Source organism: Talpa occidentalis, unplaced genomic scaffold, assembly GCF_014898055.3.
Source record: "Talpa occidentalis isolate TD23 unplaced genomic scaffold, MPIMG_talOcc4v2.1 talOcc4.2, whole genome shotgun sequence".
In the NCBI taxonomy this organism is placed as follows: Eukaryota; Metazoa; Chordata; class Mammalia; order Eulipotyphla; family Talpidae; genus Talpa; species Talpa occidentalis.
This window is the reverse complement of record NW_023602073.1, coordinates 95,801,086-95,822,344: the sequence shown is the minus strand read 5'-3', so window position 1 is coordinate 95,822,344 and position 21,259 is coordinate 95,801,086. Positions and strand designations below refer to the sequence as shown.

Below are 21,259 nucleotides of genomic sequence, written 5' to 3'. Positions count from 1 at the left end.
GAACAGGCAGATTGACTGAAATACACTGCTGAGGGGAGCAGCGGGTGAGACAGGAGAGGTCTGCTGTGCCATATGGGATATATCCCTGGCCTGTCAGGGATCAAACTCATGCTGCAGTGACTGCAGATAGCTTCATAGTGCTGCAACTTAACCCTTGCACCACCAGGGAGGCCCAGTCTTCTACTATTGGATCATATTTAAAAGTTCTGGGAACCAGGGCCTCCCTGGTGGTAGAAGGGGTTAAGACGCAGCCCGTGAAGCTGTCCACAGCCTCTGCAGCACGAATTTGATCCCCAGCTGGCCAGGGAGCAACCCACAGGCACAGCAGACCTCTCCTGACTACCCGCTGCTCCCCTCAGCAGTATACTTCCGTCGATCGATCTACCTGTTCTGTTCCCCGCTCTGTCTCTGGTGAATCCTCTCACCCCCCACACCTCTGTCCTGCACCCCTGCTCTTGTATGCATAAATAAATAAATCTTTAAAAAAAAAAAGTTCTGGGAACCAGCATCACCCAAGAGGTTAATTTTGTTTGTTTGTTTATTTATTTATTTATTTATTTATTTATTGGTATTTTTCTTCTTCTTTTTTTTTTTTTTAAGATTTATTTGTTTATTTATACAAGCACTGGGTATAGTCAGAAGTGTGGGAGGGTGAGAGAATTCACCAGAGCAGGGAACAGAACAGGCAGACTGACGAAATACACTGCTGAGGGGCGCGGCAGGAGAGGTCTGCGTGCCATGTGGGACCCTCGCCTGGCGGCCGGGGATCGAACCAATGCTGCAGAGGCTGTGAGCAGCTTTGCAACCCAGCGCTCAACTGCTGCGCCACCAGGGGAGGCCCCAAGAGGTTAATTTTGCCTGAAAATTTGTTGACCTCTCATTACTGACAAGTAATATTATTTTGCATATTTGCATTTTTTCTAGGGCTTTTGTTTGGGTTTCTTAACACAACTTGACAGGTCATCACACCCAACAGTTCAGAAGCTCATTTGTCAACACATTGTCTCTGGCAGTATTAAAAGTCTGCTAAAGCAGGTATGTAGTTTTTGTTTGTTTTTGACTTGTCTAACATAAATATAAGACTGAATTAGCAAATTTTCAACCTTTTTTAAAAAATAGTTCTAATTATAAAAAAAATCTCTTGCAGAAAATTTAAACAATAGATGGTAAGAGTTCCCAATTATCTTACTCTTTGGTGTCCTAAACACTGTGCATAAGACCTTTCCATCTAAACTGTGTGATATATTTTACTATGTTCAAATTTTGCTGTGTATATTTTATCAAGGTAAATTATAATGTATATTTAATATAAATGGAACCATCTTACAACAGTATTCTATAACTCCTTTTAAGCCTAACTATATCTTACGTATGTTTTTGTGTCTGTACCAGAGATTTCTGTATATGCTTGATAATGGTCACATAGCATTTTGTTGGATGATAGCGTGATTTGTTGGATGATTCCCTTCTCATTGATGGTTGGGTTTAAAATTTTTTTTTATAATATACATCAAGCATTTGAATTTGTCCAGGGGATATTATAAAATTCATGAGACTGAAAGAGATTGAAAAAAAATGATTCACAAACTAATTTGCTAAGTGTGTTCATTGCTTGCTCTTTAGTAAGAAAGAGCCACTGGTACTTAGAGTTACTTTAGAGTCAATCTTATTTTCCTTTTAAAAAATATAAAAGTAATACATGAAAAATACTTCTGGTAAATTATAAAAACATTGAGGCTTGATTATTATCCGTCTAGCATTCTTTTCTATTTTACCTTTCTGTATATTGCTTACGGTTACAGATGATGGGGGGGGTCTAAAGATCCCCTTTTCATACTGTTCCTCAGTTTAATTTAAGGATACCGTAAAAGCAGTGTGAAGAATCATAGTCTCAAGTTAGGGGCTAAAATATTCTTCTGGAAGAGTAGTTTTGACCCCTGGTTATTTTTGATCTATAAAAAGGGCAATTTTGTGTAAATCAACCCAATAAATTTCACTGTCTTTGAAAGATTATGCCATCATCCACAGTTTTAAATTTAGTAGTTTAGCTTCCCTGGAGGGTCAGTTATATTTCTTAAGGCCTCGGGGTCAAGAATATAACAATTCAAAGCCCTTCTTCCTTACATCACACTGGCCCTTTTTGGAGAACAGTGTAATTAAGAAATGTTTGTTTTGTATCAAAATACTTCAGGTTTTGGTAGAAAAGAATTGCGTGAAATCATAAACTGAGAAAATATTTTGATACAACATTTCTACCCAAACTGACTTTTTTTTTTTAAAGATTTATTTATTTTTTATTTATTTATAGAATAGCTGGGGTACAGGCCAGAGGCTCGGGAGGGTGAGAGGATTTACCAGAGACAGAGTGGGGAGCAGAACAGGCAGATGGACCAAAAGCACTGCTGAGGGGAGCAGCCGGCACAACAGGAGAGGTCTGCCGCGCCATGTGGGACTCTCCCCAGCTGCCGGGAATTGAACCTGCGTTTCAGAGGCTGTGGACAGCTTCACAGCGCAGTGCTCAACTTGTTATAGGACAGGGAGAGGGGCAGCCCAAACCCCGCAAAGCTGCCTATTCTAAATGGGTTCTGCCATCCACCGCATCAACACAAAACATATGAGACTTTAATGGGAAGGAACTTTAATAAAACTAGGAAACAATACAGGAAAGGCAAAGAATCTAGTTTCTAAATTAAGCACCCAAAGTTACCCGTCCCCTCGTGGGTAAAAGTCCATCCATATGGGAATGGCGCAGAGCAAGGCCCCAAAGCCTGCCACAAGTCTAAAGCATCTTCCAGTGGGGACCCACAGAAAAGGGTCACAAACAACCGGACAAGCCCGGAAGGAAAAGAGCAAAATCAACATCAAGATAAAAGCTGCCATGGTCACCTCCCCACAGGTCTCACCCACATCTGTGTCACCCAGTCCACGACCAAAAGACAAGCGCAGTTTCTTCACGTGTCTCTGGGCTCCATGCGCCTCCTCCAGGTCTCTTGGCTCCATCCTGCTTCCTTCCTTCCTCAGTCTCTTCTCCAGTTTCTCCTCTTCCTGCTCAGCTCCACCCTTCCTTGGGTGGGGCAGGGAACCTGGAACCTCCCCCTTTCCTGGGGACCACCCTGTTACAAACTCACTGCGCCACCAGGGAGTCCCCCCACCCCCCCCAAACCTACTTTTACCTGAATTTAAAACCAACCATGCTACCATTTTGTTCTTATTCTCCAAAACCATTTTAATGTATCACTCGCAGGTTTTAAATTTTTTTTTTTTAAGATTCATTTATTTATGCATGCAAGAACTTGGGTACAGGCCAGAGGTGTGGGGGTTGAGAGGATTCAATAGAGACAGAGGGGGGAACAGAACAGGCAGACTGAAATATTTTGCTGAGGGGAGCAGTGGGCGAGACAGGAGAGGTCTGCTGTGCCATGTGGGTTTCTCCTTGGCCAGCCAGGGATCGAACCTGTGCTGCAGAGGCTGCGGATAGCTTCATAGTGCTGTGTCTCAACCCCTTGTGCCACCAGGGAGGCCCCATGGGTTTCAATGTTGAAAGAATCTAGAACAGGGGCAGTATTCTTGATCACAACTTATTTTCCTACTTTATGCCCCTCTCTGAAAGAATTTCATAGTTGTCATGGGATGGGTTCTTTCTCTAAATGTTTCTTTCAGCCTATTCCAGAACCAAAAGGAGGTCGGCTTATCCAGGTTGAAGGCTATTGGATTTCGGTGGGAGACAAGGAACCTACAATAGATGAGACGTACATTCTTACATCTTCTGTCAAGCTGAACCTGAGAGACATAGTCCGTGTGGTGTCTGCAGGGTGTGTGGACCTTTTCTCTCACTATTGTGAAGTTTTATCAGCATATAAATGACTTTTTAATCTTAACTTCCTTAACTTTCTGTGTGCTTTATTGTTACTCTTTGGCTAAGTGAATAATTGCTTTAAAGTCAGTACTAGCAAAGTATTGTTGGTAGTTCTACCTTTGGTGGCAGCAGTATGGATGCAGGCTATGTTGACTGGTTTTCAGTATTTATTGATGATTGCTCATTACCCATTTTTTGTTAAGTGACAACCGTCCCGGTTAATTTTTCTCACAAATGGTGTGAAAGAAGTTAGAATTGCTTTCTTCAGTATTTTCTGAGGAGCTGTTTTTACAAAGAAACCTCTCAGGGTTTTATAAACACTACAGTTGTACACTACAGGCATATTAAATTGTTATTTCATACTGATGTTAAATGATGAATTTATTGCTTTTTTTAGATGGTACTTGACTTGTGATTTCTGATTTTTTTGTTTTGTTTTGTTGCTTTATTGGCTAATCTTAAGAACCTATCCAGTGCTGATTCAGGGAGAGACATCAGTTGGTAAAACAAGCCTGATCCGGTGGCTGGCTGCAGCTACTGGCAACCACTGTGTGCGTATCAATAATCATGAACACACGGATATTCAGGAATACATTGGTTGTTACACATCTGACTCCTCAGGGAAGCTTGTTTTTAAAGAAGGTAGGTTATTATTCCATGCTGTTGGTGTAGACTTTACTTCTTTAGATTCATTTCTTCAGTTAATCTATCCTTTCCAATTGAAACACATGATAGTTAAGGGGAGGTGATGGTTAAGGGTTCTTTTGGCTTATGCTGACCTTGTCAGCTGTATTATACAGGATTGGACCTAAGTTTTGAAGATTGATGTTAAATTGCTACTTCATTTCTTAGATTCTGAAAAGAACAGGGTAAGCATTGGACAGTAGCTAAAAGAATAGCTATAAGAATGTGATGTTTTACAATGCAGTCAAATATGGGCAGAAAAGCTTAAAAGACACTTCTCCAAAGAGGAAATGTAAATGGCCAGTAGACATATGAAAAAATGTTTAACGTCCCTCATAATCAGGGAAATGCTAATCAAAACCACGATGAGATACCATCTTTCAGCAGTAAGAATGGCACATATTAAAAAAACTGGTGACAACAAATGTCGGTGAGGATGTGATGAAAAAGAAGCTCTCCTACACTGCTGATTGGAATGAAGATTGGTCCAACCACTATGGAGATCTGTGTGAAGGTTCCTTAGTCTACTAAAAATGGAACTACCATATGACCCAGTAATTCCACTCCTAGGGATCTACCCAAAGGACCCAAAAACATTCATTCAAAAGGATACCTGCACCTCTATGTTTATTGCAGCACTATTTATTATTTATGATAGGTAAGACTTGGAAACAACCCAAATGGCCATAAATAGATGACTGGATCAAGAAGATGTGGTATATATACACAGTGCAATACTATTCAGCAATCAAAAAAGATAAACTCATGCCATTTGCAGCAACATGGACGGAGCTAGAAGGGATTATGCTCTGTGAAATAAATTAGAAGGAAAAGAAAAATATTGGATGGTTTCACTCATAGGAGGAATATAGGGGAACCAAATAAGGGATCAGGGGAAAAAAATAATAAAAAACACAACACAACAGAGCAAAAATAGATAGCTATAAATCAGACATTGTGCAGGGGAGGGGAGGGAGGGGGGCAACATGAGGGTGGGAAGAGCACAAGGGACTATCGTGATGGTGCACTGGTGAATTGGTGAAAATATTATGGGGACTACACCTGAGAAAAAACAAACATTGTAAAAAAAAAAAAAGCAGTGATGTGAAATATATACATGAATAAATGAATTATTTAAAAAAACTTTATATTGTTCAATCTAAAAAAGAAGAGAATGTGATTTTTAAATGAAATTAGACTGCAGGGGCAAAACAAGCTGGAAATGTAGTATTTGTTATCCTTGGCTCTTCTGTGAGAAATAAAAGGAGCCATTTTAGTTGGAAATTGTGCTTCCTTGACATTCAGCATCACAAATGATTTTGGGGTAAGACTCATTGCAGAGATTAATTTGAAATTTAATTATAATCTGGTATTGATTTATATACAACATCATTTAAAGAACTAATTTATATACTAATTATTTCCTCCAAGGTGTTCTTATTGATGCTATGAGAAAGGGCTACTGGATTATTTTAGATGAATTAAATCTGGCTCCTACTGATGTGTTAGAGGCTCTGAACAGACTGTTAGATGATAACCGTGAATTGCTCATAACAGAAACTCAAGAGGTTGTTAAAGCACACCCCCGTTTCATGCTTTTTGCTACCCAAAATCCTCCTGGACTTTATGGAGGCAGAAAGGTATGTGACATTTGCCCCCTTTCATTTGTTACCTCATTGAATAGCAAATCTTTGTTGGAAAGACTGAGATGTTTTTACCTCCGTTGAAGTATTTTTCTTTTGGTGGTGAATGACAGAGACTACATTTTGAAAGTTAATTGAAGAGGCCCCTTTTCCATGTTCTTTTTCTGCATTTTCTAGGTGCTTTCTAGAGCCTTTAGAAATCGGTTTGTGGAATTACACTTTGATGAATTGCCTAGTTCTGAGTTGGAAACAATTTTGCACAAGCGGTGTTGTTTGCCACCCTCCTATTGCAGCAAGTTGGTTAAAGTCATGCTGGATCTTCAGGTATTCCATCTTGCTAGCATTTAGTTTTAATTGGAATGTGTGGATTATATTTGATAGTTCTTTTGGGTAGAAGTAACAGCAGTTTATCCTTTTTGTTTTTAAAGAGGAAGGGTCTTGTTTTTAAATGCATTCTTTAGTATCTACTTTTTAGTTTTGTTTTGTAACCTATAATACATTAAACCTTTTCTACATTTTTCTTTGATGACAGTTTCCTATTTGTGGATGCTTTTCAAACCTTTTGTTTAGGCTGGGAGTTGACCGGACAAAGTACATTTTTTGTTTTTCAAGTGGCTGTCATCCTTGATGTAACTGAGGAGATCCTTTCTATGTGACTCTCTCTTGTCAAGTGCAAAGCTACTATTGGTTTCAAAAAAATTTTTCATTTATTTTATGGCATTGAAAGTGTTCTTGATCATAAAGTATACATTGTCAAATAACTATTCAGAAAGCTAATAGTACTAACACTCTTCCATTCTGTTCCATAGTATAGGGACTAAGCTTCCTACATATTTGCCATCATTTCTGTTATTACTTACAGTCCTTTTCTGTATGGCTTATGGAATATGGAATGCCATTGTTTATATTATTATACATGAGTTTGGGTGTTTTTCTTGAAATGATTGTTTGCATTTAAAACTTAATCTTATCCACAGGAATGAAATGATTTTAATGGGAGCTTACATTTATTAGGAGTTATCTGTAAGTTATACTGTATAAAAGATTATTCCTACTTTGATATTTTAACAGTCCTATCGCAGAAGTTCTTCAGTGTTTGCTGGAAAGCAGGGCTTCATTACCCTTCGTGATCTGTTTCGATGGGCTGAAAGATATAGATGGGCTGAGCAGACCGAGAAGGAGTATGATTGGCTACAGCATTTAGCTAATGATGGTATGTTTTCAATCAAATGCTTTCTAATTGAAATTTTGTCAGATGTCAAACTTTAATTAAAACCTATCTTTTCCAGCTTGTGATCAATATATACATCTTATGAAGTATTCTTGACACAGCCTTTTCCCCTCAAGTCTGTAGGCCTCTGTGCCAGTATGGACTGGGTACAACTTGAAAGCTGCCAATTAGTCATTAATGGGATAATTAATACAGAAGAGAGTAAATGAAACTAATCCATGAGAGTTTTATTTTCTCTTTTTACAGGTAAAGATTAGAGGAACATTATTTTTTAAGAACTTGGTTATTGATACATATAATAAAATGGTTGAAGTGCTTTATTATTTCATATGCAGCTTGGCATATTTTTACATATGTATGTGTACACACACACACATACTCTTTTGAATCACCACCTAGACCAAGGTTTTAATATTTTCAGCACATCAGTAGATTCCTTTATGCCTCTGGCCAGTTTTTTGTTTCCTGGTAGTAACCAGTTCTTTGGCTTCTGACACTAATGACTGATTTTGCCTGTGCTTGAGCTTCATCCGAACAGGATCATGCAGTTACTATTTGGGTCTGACTTTCTTTTCACTCGACCTGTTGCGAGATTCAACCATGCTGTTACATGTTTCAGACTTCTTTTTTTGTTGTTATGTTGTCACCCACTGTATAGATATACCACAATATGTTCATCCATTCACTTATTGATGGACATCTGGATTGCTTCTACTTTGTTTTTGGAGAACAGAAAAAAGGGATTTATTGAGATACACTGCTAGCAGGAGCAACAGGTGATAAAGTGAAACTGCTTGCCATCCCAGCTATGGTGGACTGCCCAGCTCATGGGAACCTTTCAGGGACGTTTGGGGGTGGCCAAGCTAGATCCTTTTGGTTGTTGTCCACCAGCCAAACAGTCTACTGGCGGTTTCAAAGGAACAAAAGGCTGTTCTCCACCCTATTGGGCCACAGCAGTCTTTGAGGGTGCCTGAAACATTTCAGTAATTTGGGGTGTACCCCCACCAGATACCTTCAGTTGTTCCGAGGGTTCCTTGTACTCTACCACAGAATCAGAAAAAGAGAAAATAGGAAAGATCCCTGTACCCTACTACCCTATATTCTACCCTCACTTGGGCCACCAAATTTTACTTGGGTGTAGGTGGGCAGTATGGGTGTGGAAGAGTTTACCAGAGACAGTGGAGAACAGAAAAGGGGTATTTATTGAAGAAAACTGAGAGGAGCAGCAGGCAAGATGGGAGAGGTCGTCTGCTGGTTTGTTTCTACTTATGAGTAAAGCTGCTTAAAGGGCTCCTGTATATGTCTTTTGGCACACACGTGTTCACTTAAGTTGTGGTCTATCCAGAAATCATATTGTTGGTGCTTATTGTGGTTAGATGTAATAGGTTCTCCCAGTTTTCCAAAGTGCTTCTTTAGAATTTCTCTCCACTAACAGCATGTAAGAGTTGCTTTCATTCCATAGTCTCAACATCCCTTGCTACTACCACTCTACACATAATTTCTTTTTTTTAAACAGGTTTTATGCTTCTGGCAGGCCGAGTCAGGAAGCAGGAGGAGGTAAATGTAATTCAAGATGTGCTTGAAAAACATTTTAAGAAAAAATTATGCCCTCAATCCCTCTTCTCTAAAGAAAGTGTCCTAAAATTGCTGAGTAAGTATGCCAAAATATCCAGAGAATGAATTTAGTTGTCTCATTTTAGAATCTAAATATTTATTCTACCTTTGATAGGTAAATTGTCTACTCACATATCCACATTGGAATCTAAGTTCAGCCATATTGTGTGGACAGAGGACATGAGGAGACTGGCAGTGCTGGTGGGAAGGGCATTGGAATTTGGCGAACCGGTGCTTCTGGTTGGAGACACTGGGTAAAGTTCTGTGACAATAACTCAGTTCAATTCTGTAGAATTACTTGAGTTATCTCTAAAAGACTCAAAGTAATTTTGTATTTTTTTCCCATTGCTGCCTTGTTTTCTTTTTTCCTACTAAGAACCAAAACAGAGGTCTACAAATGCTTGTATTTTCAGACCGTTTTTTTTTTTTTTTTTTAAAGATTGATTTATTTATACATACAAGCACTGGGTACTGTCAGAAGTGCGGGAGGGTGAGAGAATTCACCAGAGTCAGAGAGCAGGCAGACTGACGAAGTACACTGCTGAGGGGAGCAGCGGGTGGCAGGAGAGTTCTGCGCGCCATGTGGGACCCTCACCCATGGCTGGGGATTGAACCGGCGCTGCAGAGGCTGCGGGCGGCTTCTCAACCCAGCGCTCAACTGTTGCGCCACTGGGTGGGGAGGCCCTTTTCAGACTGTTTTTATGGAAAAAAATGATTTTTTGAATCATTACCACTGGGGGCTGCTTTTGTGGGTTTTTTCCTTGTTTAATTATGTTAAACAGTGTCATTCATTCTATAGGTGTAGAAAAAAGAAGAATAGATGAGCTAGTGTCTCTTGAAAGTCTCTGAGGATAGGACTTTTCCTCCATCCCTTGGTTTTTGGTAGAAGTTGGGAAAGGATGTAATTTGTACAGTGCATGTCATTCTGGATAAGGAACATGGCATGATGTTGGTGTTTAGGGGGAAGGGCAGAGGTCTTAGATTGCAGAGGTCCTGTGTTGGCCAGCCCTGACTGCTGCTGCAAAAACTTATAACAGCTCCTTCTTTTGCTGACTGGGGTGATTGTGGGAGTATATTTGGTACTCCTGTTCCTTGACATCCTGGTGTGTCTCTCTAACAGGTGTGGGAAAACTACCATCTGTCAGGTGTTTGCAGCCTTGGCAAATCAGAAATTATTCTCAGTTAACTGCCACTTACACATGGAGACATCGGACTTTCTCGGGGGGCTGCGGCCAGTGAGACAGAAGCCAAAAGATAAGGTTTGTTCAGTTGCAAATGATAATATGGTAAAAGAATTGCAGTTGTCTGTGCATGAGTCAGCAGCACACCATATTGTTTATGGTGGGGGGTTTTATTCCATATGTGATGTATGTGTGCATCTTATCTTTACATGTTCACTGTTAATAATACATCCTGGATATATAAGATCTATTGCTTCTTCTCATACCCTGTTTACACAATGACCAATTCACCACAGCAGATACCAGCTGACTACTTCAGTATTGTCTTATGGAGTCATTTGCCCTTTAATCCCCTTCTTTTCCAAATTGTAGGAAGAAATTGACACATCAAAGCTTTTTGAGTGGTATGATGGACCTCTGGTTCTGGCAATGAAGGAGGATGGCTTTTTCCTCTTGGATGAGATCTCACTGGCTGATGACTCTGTCCTGGAAAGACTTAACAGGTATATGCTTGAGAGGTTTGCCCTGTGTTTTGATGTTTTTGCAGATGAAGTTTTTATAGATAATAATTCTTGTGCATAGTAATGTTCCTCATAGGTGCACTGTAAATGTTTGAAAATGATAATGAGTTACTGTTTCTTTTGGCTTTATCCTTCAAGGACTCCTTTGAGATCTAGTTTTTCTGTTTTACTATCAGTGATCAGAAAGAGACATGTGACTATGAGATAGCAGGGCTATAACAATGTGCCTATGTTGAAACACATTTAAGTCAAATTTTGTGGCCATTATTTTTTTGGAAAGAAATATAATCAGAATCCTAGAGGTTGTGGCTATGGTTTTCAAAATGAATCAATATATAGTCACTTTTCTCTCTTGACCCTTTTGCCATCACTACAATCCAGTTTGTTTTTTTTCCCCAAGATTGATTTATTATGGTCTCACTCATAGCAGGAATTTAGAAAACCTAAATAAGGGTCCAGGAAAAAGACTAATTAATGCAAAGTAAAAATCAAAATCAACAAGCAACTATACACCAGAGACACATTACGGGGGGCGGGGAGAGGAAGGATTAGGGTCAAAATAAGGGAGGGGGTGCAATTGGGAATATAACCAAAATGAAAATGGATACATTGTGCAAAAATGAAAAAATGATGTAAAAATTATATAAAATAAAATATTAAAAAAAATACTTATTTATGCATACCAGAGCTGGGGTACAGGCCAGAGGTGGGGGTTGAGGAGTGAAAGGATTCACCAAAGACAGAGTGTGAAACAAAACAGGCAGATTGACTGAAATACACTGCTGAGGGGAGCTGTGGGCGAGACAGGAGAGGTCTGCTGCACCATGTGGGTCACCTCCTTGACCAGGGTTGAACTCATGCTGCAGTGGCTGCGGATAGCTTCATAGTGCTGACACTTAACCCTTGCACCACCAGGAAGGCCCTACAGTCCAGTTCTATAACACTTCCTTTATCCGAGGGGGACTCTCTTGTCCATTTACAATTTATATCTGATTAACTGTCAGTTGCTTACTTTAGACAACTGCTAATGTATTTTCTGTCTCTATAGATTTGTCTTTTCAGGACATTTCATATAAAGATTTCTTGTCTCGCTTTGTGTTAATTTTTTTTAAAGATTTATTTATTTATGCATACAGGAACTGGGGTACAGGGCAGAGGTGTGGGGGGTGAGAGGATTCACCAGAGACAGAGTGGGGAACAGAACAGGCAGATTGACTGAAACACACTACTGAGAGGAGCAGTGTGCGAGACAGGAGAGGTCTGCTGCACCATGTGGATAGCTCCCTGGCCAGGGATCAAACTTGTGCTACAGAGGCTGCGGATAGCTTCACAGTGCTGTGCTTAAACCCTTGTGCCACCAGCAAGGCGCCTGGATTGTTTTTTAATTTCTATTTCATTTGTTTCTGCTTGATTTTTATTATTCCTTTCCTATACTGGCTTTTTGGCTTTTTTATTGTTCTTCTAGTTCCGTGAGATGGGTGATTAGGTTGTTTGAGTTCTTGAAGTGAAGTGAAAACTCAGCAGAAGAGAGTTTTTTTTTTTTCTCTTTAAAGATCAGTGAAGATCAAAATAGATGAAATAAATAAACCCTTTCTAATTTTATATTCCAACTTTCTGTCTTTTAGTGTCCTTGAAGTAGAAAAGTCTCTGGTGTTAGCTGAAAAAGGGAGCATAGAGGACAAGGATAATGAGGTAGAACTGTTGACTGCTGGGAAAAAATTCCGCATCTTAGCGACCATGAATCCTGGAGGTGATTTTGGAAAAAAAGAGGTAAGGTGTTCTTGAATTGTAATTACTTGCTTGCTAGCACCCATAAATATACTTTGTAAAAATGCATTTGGATTTTTATGATAGATAAAAACTGGTAAAGATCGAGAAAGATACTTTCTTTTTTTTTTTAGAGAAGGATATTTTGGAATCATTATTAGATTGAAAAATAATCTGGTAGATAAACATTTCCTTGTTAGACATCTTACTTTGTGCATGTGCCTGAAATTTCTTTCAGTCACACGACCCAGCCCTTTGCGTATATCACTGTAACAAAGCTCACAAGAATTCTGCATTGAAGAATTATCCTAGTTTTATGGATGAGAAAAGAGTCAACTCTTTTAAACACAAGTGTGATTTTATGAGTGATTTCAAAATGACAAAAAATATGTAGCCATTTTGCACTAAAGCATATTTATTCTCTCTAGGTCTGTGTGGATCTTTGTCAGGCTGTAGGTAAAGGAAAGGCTGGAGGGCATTATACTTCTGTTCAGAGGGTGTTAACAGAATACAGACAGGATCTAGTACCTAGTATTCCATGGCTTTCAGGCTTTTGAATCTACTAAGTGAAGTCTGGGGGATTTGGTCTGTTAGGAAAAAGGTAGTGTGGTGAAAGGTTAGGGATGCTGGGGAAAAGCAGGTTGATGGTACACCAGGTAGTTAAGATTCTTGGTAGCTTTGTGGGAATCTGAAATGTGAACGTGTTTTTTTGGGTCAGATTTTCCTCAGTAGCATAAGAAGATAGATTATCACTGTGCTTGTGAGAACAAATAAAATACAATACAATTTCAAAGAATGTAGTAATTGTCTCCTTGGCAAGTAGAAAAGGCATAGAATATCAGATTTAAAGCTTATGCATTAACTTGCCTCTTAGGTTAGCTTAGATTTTTTTTTAGACAAAGATAGCCAACTTTTACCTAAGGAAAGCTGCATTTTGATTGTAGGTTTCTGATAAGCAGAGGGAGGTAGGATTCTGAAAACTAGAGGTACTGGTCATCTAGCATGATCAGGAGGAACATTCACATGATCACTGGTACTTTTTTGAACTGTTCCTGAGTACAGACATTGTTCCAGGTTCTGCTAAGATAGGTCTGATAGATGATGGATAGCATTTTTGTCATGAAAAAAAAAAAATAAATGGACCACTGCACACATGTGACAATCACAGATATTTGTGATTGGGGGCTGAGGAACTTGGGGCAGAGGATAAGAGGATTCCAGAGAGAAGACAGTTCCTGAGACTGGAGGGACTACACAGTTCTTTTTTGCTATGCAGAAAAGCCACATAAAAGAAATTTTCACCTGTTACAGGTAGTCGCCCTGCCCCGCTTCATAGTTAGATAGAATTTATTTCTTCAAGTAGTGGTTATGTAATTATAGATAAAATAAAAAGAAGGGCCTTGGCTTAGGTATCAGTGTTCATTGGGGAATTACCCACTGGGGCTGGAATGGTGCTTATTCTGCAGGACTTTGAAGTTCTGATCTATGCCTGTATACAATTTCTTGACAATACTGACTTGGGAAATGTGGAGAATAGTGGGTTGACATATGGAAGGAGCCAGGACAAAGGTGGTCTTCCATAAATTGTATCTTACAACATAAATAATAAAAGAAGGATCTAGTAATTGCCAGACAATTAACATTCTTTCGCAGTATTTGTATTCTAGCTTTCCTCATATGGTTTGTTTATGTTCACTGTAGCTCTCTCCTGCCTTAAGAAACCGGTTTACAGAAATATGGTGCCCTCAAAGTACAAACCGTGAAGATTTAATTCAGATCATCAGCTGTAATCTTTATCCAGGATTGTCTCTGGGCAGAACAGATCATAAAGGTGAGCATTTTCTAAGGCTGATGGTAGTGGGGTACAGTGAGGGTATGTGTTGGAGTTGGGAGTATACATTAGCAATATGTAAATATGATTACAAATCTCTGAAGTAGCATTATCCTATCCATATAGTTATAGTATGAACAAAGTTTCATGAAATTGATGTGTTAAAGAATCTATGCATTTTTCCCAAGAGGCAAGTGGATTGCTTTTTCCAACCTCACACTCTTAAATAACCAGTACTTCTCAAAGCATTTTGTTTTCATGAAAATGATAATCCGGTGACTCAGTTTAAAATACAATGAAGTTTGTATATTCCCTAAAGTCATTGTGTCTTAACATCAAAATTTTATGCAATCAGGAATCAAATAACTATTTCTTTTAGCAATTTTCAGGGCAGATTCTCAAGACTATAATTCTCAAGGTTTTTGTTGTTTTGGTACATGTGGAATTGTATTCATGAACCTTTTGGGAATGTGATAAAAACCTGTGGACCCTTCTCAGAAAAATCATTAATGTACATTCACAAAAATTTGCATGATTTCATGGAGTGTGGACTCATCTTAGGCTATCCCATTCTAGCGTCTTCTGTAAATAGCAAATACTTTGCTTCTTAGGAGCTGATATAGCTGAAGTGATGCTGGATTTCATTGACTGGTTGACCCACCAAGAGTTTGGCCGAAGGTGTGTGGTCAGTATCAGAGATATCCTGTCCTGGGTTAACTTCATGAACACAATGGGGGCAGAAGCTGCTTTGAAAAGGCCAGAGACCATTTCCACTGTGACATCTTTTGTACACGCTGCATGCCTGGTGTATATAGATGGAATAGGTTCAGGTATGTTAACTGCTGATTGGTGGGAATAAGGGATTTGGGATAATGGGAAGTACCAAATGGAACAAGTCTGCATCTCTGACATAGATACTTTATAGAATCACTTTAACATTTCCAGGACTCAGGATGACTTCCCTTTTCTTCTTACACTTTTTGAGAGATGGTTGAAACTTTTCTTATCAGGCAATTAGTAAACATCAAGGGGTGACTGAATAGAAAGAAGACTGAATATGCCAATGTCATTACTCCTAAGGAATGGAAAATTCTTAATGACTCCTTCATTTATTTTGTTTTATTATAATTTCATAAAAGCCAATATTTAAGTTCTGTTTTATGAGCCAGGAAGATAAGAAATATAAGCCAAAATGATCATTAGTACCTCATTAGTACTCTTTGCTTCAGCCCTATTTATCATGAATGATGATCTGTAAATTGTGAGGACACAGATGTCAGACTTTTTCCTTAGAATTGCTTGCCCTGGCAATTGTATTCAGGCTGTAATTCAGGTAGGGCCTCATTTCCTCTACCATAATTTATGCAAAGTAAATGGTTGTGAAGTTTCATGTGAGTGCTGTTGTTTGATGGCTTGTCTATCTTCTAGGGGTGACTTCCTCTGGATTTGGTACAGCACTCTTGGCTCGCAAAGAATGCCTGAAATTCCTCATCAAGAAACTGTCCAAGATAATACGACTTACAGAATGTCAGAAAAATGAATTAAAGATTTATGACAGAACTAAGGCTAAAGAATTCACTGGGATAGATAATCTTTGGGGAATTTATCCATTTTTTATACCAAGGGGTAAGAATGATTTTAGATAATAGTTTTCGTAGATCATGGGTGCTTAACTTTTATTGTGATCTAATTTTACTGTATCATACTCATGATTATTTTTGAACTGGTTATCTGAGTTAAAATCTGACATTGCATAACTAATTGCATAAATGGATAAAAATATGTAACCGCTTATAAAATTAGGGAGGAAATAGAAACTCCTTAACCTGAATAATGTATGAAAATCCATTTATTATTTGGCGCTCAAAACAAGAACTTTTCTATAGTGAAATCCAGCCCATAATGTATCAACTATAGAATCTCACCACCTTTCATTATTTATTTATTTATTTATTTATTTATTTATAAGATTTATTTATTTATGTGTGCAAGAGCTGGGGTGTAGGCCAGAGGGTGGGGGGGGTAGTATGTGAGAGGATTCACCAGAGATAGAGTGGGGAACAGAACAGATGGATTGACTGAAATCCACTGCTGAGGGGAGCAGCAGGCGAGACAGGAGAGGTCTGCTGCACCGTGTGGGTCACCTCCCTGGCTGGGGATTGAATTCGTGCTATAGTGGCTGCGGATTGCTTCATAGTGCTGATGCTTAACCCCTTGCGCCACAAGGGAGGCCCCTAACCACCTTTTATAAAGATAGTTTTGTGAACCCTTGAAGGGTAGATATTTTTAAATTCATTGTCCTGTTCATGACTTCTGACATGTGGCCTTGACTCCATGGGAAATGCATGTAGATTTGAGTTATCATTCTTACCACGTTGCCTCTATCAAATACTTAAATGAGACCATTACAATAGATATCTTTTAAGATACTCTTAATTTTTCAGATTGTTGTTTCCCAAATGGTCATTTTTTTCTTATTCATTCCTTCCCACATTAATAATTGTTGAGTACCTAAAATATGGAAGTATAGCTGCAGTTATTAGGGTTTCAGTAGTGAACAGAATAATCTCAAGTTCTTGGCCAACGGGAACATTGCCCTCTTTTCCTCTCCCTCTTCAACAGTACTCTCATCATCCCTGATGGGGCACCATGATCTAACCACTAAATCCTTGCCTCAAACCATCATCATAGTGTTCAGTATTCAATGTAGGAGTTATATGACAGTGACCGGGCTTGTGGCTGTGTGTGTGGAGGTCCTTGCTTCTGCTTCCTTTGCTGATGTAATAAATGTTTTCCAAACTCCCACTCCCTCCAAACTGGTATGCAAAAAACTGCCAAATATTATAACTCCTATAAGACTGTTACTAGTCTTGCAGTTAACTGTGTTATAGCTAAGGATCCTGAAGAGTCTTGGTGGCCCAAAAACCTTGGGAAAAAATTGCTTGTATGGGGCCTCTCCAGTGGCGCAGCGGTTGAGCGTTGGCCTGGTAGCTGCCCATAGCCTCTGCAGCGCCGGTTCGATCCCCGGCCACCAGGCAAGGGTCCCACATGGTGCGCAGACCTCTCCTGCCGCCCGCTGCTCCCCTCAGCAGTGTACTTTGTCATTCTGCCTTGTTCTGTTCCCCGCTCTGGCTCTGGTGAATTCCTTCACCCTCCCATGCTTCTGACTGTACCCAGTGCTTGTATGTATAAGTAAATAAATAAATCTTTAAAAAAAAAAAATTGCTTGTATGGAATCATGTCGCCCTTATGCTTAACTGCCACTTGACATTTAGGAAAGTGAAAGTACAAGATAAGTTGCACAGCTACATGTGGTAATTACAGGTGTAGTTTGTGACAAGAATGATGTGTGCTTGCTGTTTGACCTATATATTAGGTATCGGTGTAGAAAGGTATAGGTGATGGATATGTGTAGTGGGCACAATTGAAGAAAGTGCTGCTGGCTGTTCTTGTAAAGCATTTTATGGACGTAAAGTGGGGAAATGTTAAAATATGACTACACATCTTCACTGCCAGTCACGCTTAGCTGACAGTCCTTGGATGGGTTCTTAAAATTTTGAGTTGACATGTGTGTACAATTTGGTGATAAGCAGCTTATGTATGACTTTTCCCTTCCTAAGGACCTATCCTGCACAGGAATAATATTGCTGACTATGCACTCAGTGCAGGCACCACAGCTATGAATGCCCAGAGGCTTTTAAGAGCTACAAAATTGAATAAACCCATTCTTCTAGAGGGCTCTCCTGGTGTGGGCAAGACTAGTTTGGTGGGAGCATTAGCAAAGGCTTCAGGCAACACCCTTGTTCGAATCAACTTGTCGGAGCAAACGGTAAGTGTGGGGTTCTAAAGCTTATCTTTCTTATAGGGAGTGATCTATTTATAGTTTCCTAATCAGAAATAATTATGACATTGTTAGTATCCTAGATATTTAATGGTGATAAAAGATAGTTTCCTAATCAGAAATAGTTATGACGTTGTCAGTATCCTAAATATTTTATTGTGATGATAGACCACAGGAACATGAGCTTCCAAAGAAATTCACCTTCTGGATTCATTAATACCTGACATCTGTAATATCTGCTCTTGATGCTTTATTCTAATTTTCTTGAATTACCCACTTTGGTATTTAATATAATGTCTCTCTATTTCTGTTCTTCCTAAAAAATCATTAAAGATAGAGTGACTTAACAATCCTGTGAGAATTTGGGACAGAAATGACAAGCTAAATGAGAATATCTTGGAAATCAGTCTGGTTGCAGGACACAGATACTTGTTTCTTAAAGCTCACAGATTTGCAAGCATCAACAAAACTGAGAACTATTGATCTAGAATTCTAGCTCCAGTCATTTAACTTGTAATATTGTGATGAGAAGCTTTCGGGGGCTTGTCTGGACTCCTGGAAAGAAGTACTGGGATTGATTACTACCGTTGTGGGTATAAGAAGAAAAAGTGGCATGAGACCCAAGTATTTAGCTTTATAGGTCTTGAAGTCTAGTTAATTTATAATATGATGTTGGCTTTTGTCTGTTTCTTCCCCACCTCAAAGGATATCACAGACCTGTTTGGAGCAGATCTACCAGTTGAAGGTGGCAAGGGGGGAGAGTTTGCCTGGCGTGATGGCCCCTTGCTTGCAGCTCTGAAGGCAGGCCATTGGATTGTGTTGGATGAGGTGAGAGGACTATCTATCCTGCCAAGGATGGGATCACATCCTTGTCAAGAGTGGTCATGCTTTTTATAGCTCTAGGACATTTTTCAGTGGATCATCATGCTGTTGACTATACTCTTATTATGTAGATTCACTTTATGTTGTTTTAATCGTGAACTTGGAATTCATTTGGAGATTTTATTTAGTTTTTGAACTGTAAAATTTTTATATATATAAAGTTTTATAGAGGCAACATTGATTTATAGTGTTTAGTTTCAGATGTATAGCATTTTAATCCATCTGTATGCATTTGATCACCACCCAAAAGTCCAGTTTCCATTCATCACTGTACAATTGACCCCCTTGACTACCAGCTTCACCCGTAACTCCTCCCCATCTCTTTCCCCTCTGGTAACCATCAGTTCTCTGTATTTAAGAGTTTGCTGTTTTTTTACATGCTACCTATGAGTAAAATCTAACTTATTTCACTTAGCATTGTACCCTCAAGGTCCATCCATGTTGTTGCAAATGGCAACATTTAATTTTTTTTTTAATAGCTGAGGAGGAGGAGGTGTGTATACCACATCTTTTGCCATTAATGGACAGTTTTTATATCTTGGCTATTATAAATAAAGCAGTAAACATTAGTGATGCATCCTTCTTCTCAAATTAGTGTTTTTTGTATTCTTTGGCTAACCACCCAAAAGTTGAATACCTGAATCATATGGTATTTCTTAATTTTTTAAGAAATCTCCATACAGATTTTCATAGTGGCTGCTGGCTGTACCAGTATACATTACTACCAAAGTGGACAAGGGTCGCCATTTAAGTACATAGGAGCTATTTTATGTTATCTCTGAAAAAAATCCCACGGCAAAAATCTGTGTATTGGCAAATTTGTTTTAGCTATGGTTTATAGGATATGTCAACATAGGTGCATCTAATTGATACAATTTAATTTTAGAGAAGATTTTAATTGTTTTAAAAAATACAATCTGAATATTCAGTTTACTTTAAAATATTAGTAGTTTGTATAGTCAAAATCTATATCATATCTATGAAATAATAGAAAATACATCAGCCCATCTCTCAACTGAAGAAATAGAATTACCAGTAAGTGCTTTTTGAGCTCCCTCTTCCTGAAAATAACATTATCTTACTTTTGTATGTATTATTCCTTTGTTTATTGTTAAAGAGTACATATAATATATCAACTTTCTTTGTTCTCGAAATAGCTTAACCTGGCTTCTCAGTCTGTATTAGAAGGACTCAATGCTTGTTTTGACCACCGAGGAGAAATCTATGTTCCTGAGTTAGGAATGAGCTTTCAAGTGCAACATGAAAAGACAAAGATTTTTGGATGTCAAAATCCTTTCAAACAAGGAGGTGGAAGGAAGGGCTTGCCCAGATCTTTCCTTAATAGATTCACTCAGGTAAGATTTGCTGTTTGCTGCAGAGACTATAAGGGTTGATTGCCAGGAAAAAACTTTTGACACATCACTATTAGCAAGTTCACTGTGAGAATAAGGATCAGTTTAATGATCTGCTTCTCAATTTCATGTCTTTATATGATGAATATTAATGTGACTGATTCCCAATATCATTTCTCTTCATGTGAATCCCTTTATCTATGCCCTGGGGTCTTGGAATATTACCAGTTGAAGGAGGGAAAGTAAGGTCACCATACTCTTCAGGATTTTATTGCATAAGGCCACTCTGACCTCTTTTTGTTTAGAGCAGGGCACTCATGATGGGGTTAGTGTTGCCTTTTTTTTTTTTTTTTAAATTTAGCTCTTTCTCTCACACATCTTTGGAGAATATATGATTTCTCCTGTCAGGTGTGGTTACTGTGGTTGTTCTGTCATCAAAGTACCCAAAATCCATCAGTCTCATCTTTTTTTAAGTGTGTGTGTGATCAGTTAAAATATTACAATCTTTTTATAATGAAATATATATTTTAATTAAAGAAAAATGAGAAAAAACTGGAAACTACCATGAAGAATGAAAGATTCAGTATTCTCCATTCCAAAGTGAATCGCTAATACTTGGTATTTTCTTTTTTTCCTTTACCTTTATTCTACTTGCAGAGGAGAGGTGTGTATGCAAGTACACACACACATATACTTATTTGTTTTAACATCTATGTTTCAGAGCTTGGCTAGAGGTTTGGAAATACTTCTATGTTCACTTTCCTTAATGTCCTTGTCCTTTGGTATTTAAGAATTTTCTGAGTATTTTTTAAGACCATTTATTCATGAGATATTTCAAACATATTGAAAAGTCAAA

General features: G+C 38.6%; 1 protein-coding gene across 1 annotated transcript in view; it reads left to right on the top strand.

The window, feature by feature from the left end:
• MDN1 (midasin AAA ATPase 1) overlaps positions 1–21,259 on the top strand; it is a 155,615-nt gene that overhangs the window by 62,113 nt on the left and 72,243 nt on the right. The window contains exons 19-35 of the mRNA XM_037518752.2: positions 925–1,035; positions 3,661–3,812; positions 4,320–4,498; positions 5,972–6,180; positions 6,361–6,507; positions 7,255–7,396; positions 8,931–9,065; positions 9,144–9,282; positions 10,149–10,287; positions 10,582–10,712; positions 12,356–12,500; positions 14,199–14,328; positions 14,940–15,158; positions 15,757–15,954; positions 17,949–18,157; positions 18,875–18,997; positions 20,209–20,406. Coding sequence (XP_037374649.1) covers positions 925–1,035; positions 3,661–3,812; positions 4,320–4,498; positions 5,972–6,180; positions 6,361–6,507; positions 7,255–7,396; positions 8,931–9,065; positions 9,144–9,282; positions 10,149–10,287; positions 10,582–10,712; positions 12,356–12,500; positions 14,199–14,328; positions 14,940–15,158; positions 15,757–15,954; positions 17,949–18,157; positions 18,875–18,997; positions 20,209–20,406 — 2,706 coding nt within the window. The remainder of the gene's footprint in view (positions 1–924; positions 1,036–3,660; positions 3,813–4,319; positions 4,499–5,971; positions 6,181–6,360; positions 6,508–7,254; positions 7,397–8,930; positions 9,066–9,143; positions 9,283–10,148; positions 10,288–10,581; positions 10,713–12,355; positions 12,501–14,198; positions 14,329–14,939; positions 15,159–15,756; positions 15,955–17,948; positions 18,158–18,874; positions 18,998–20,208; positions 20,407–21,259) is intronic.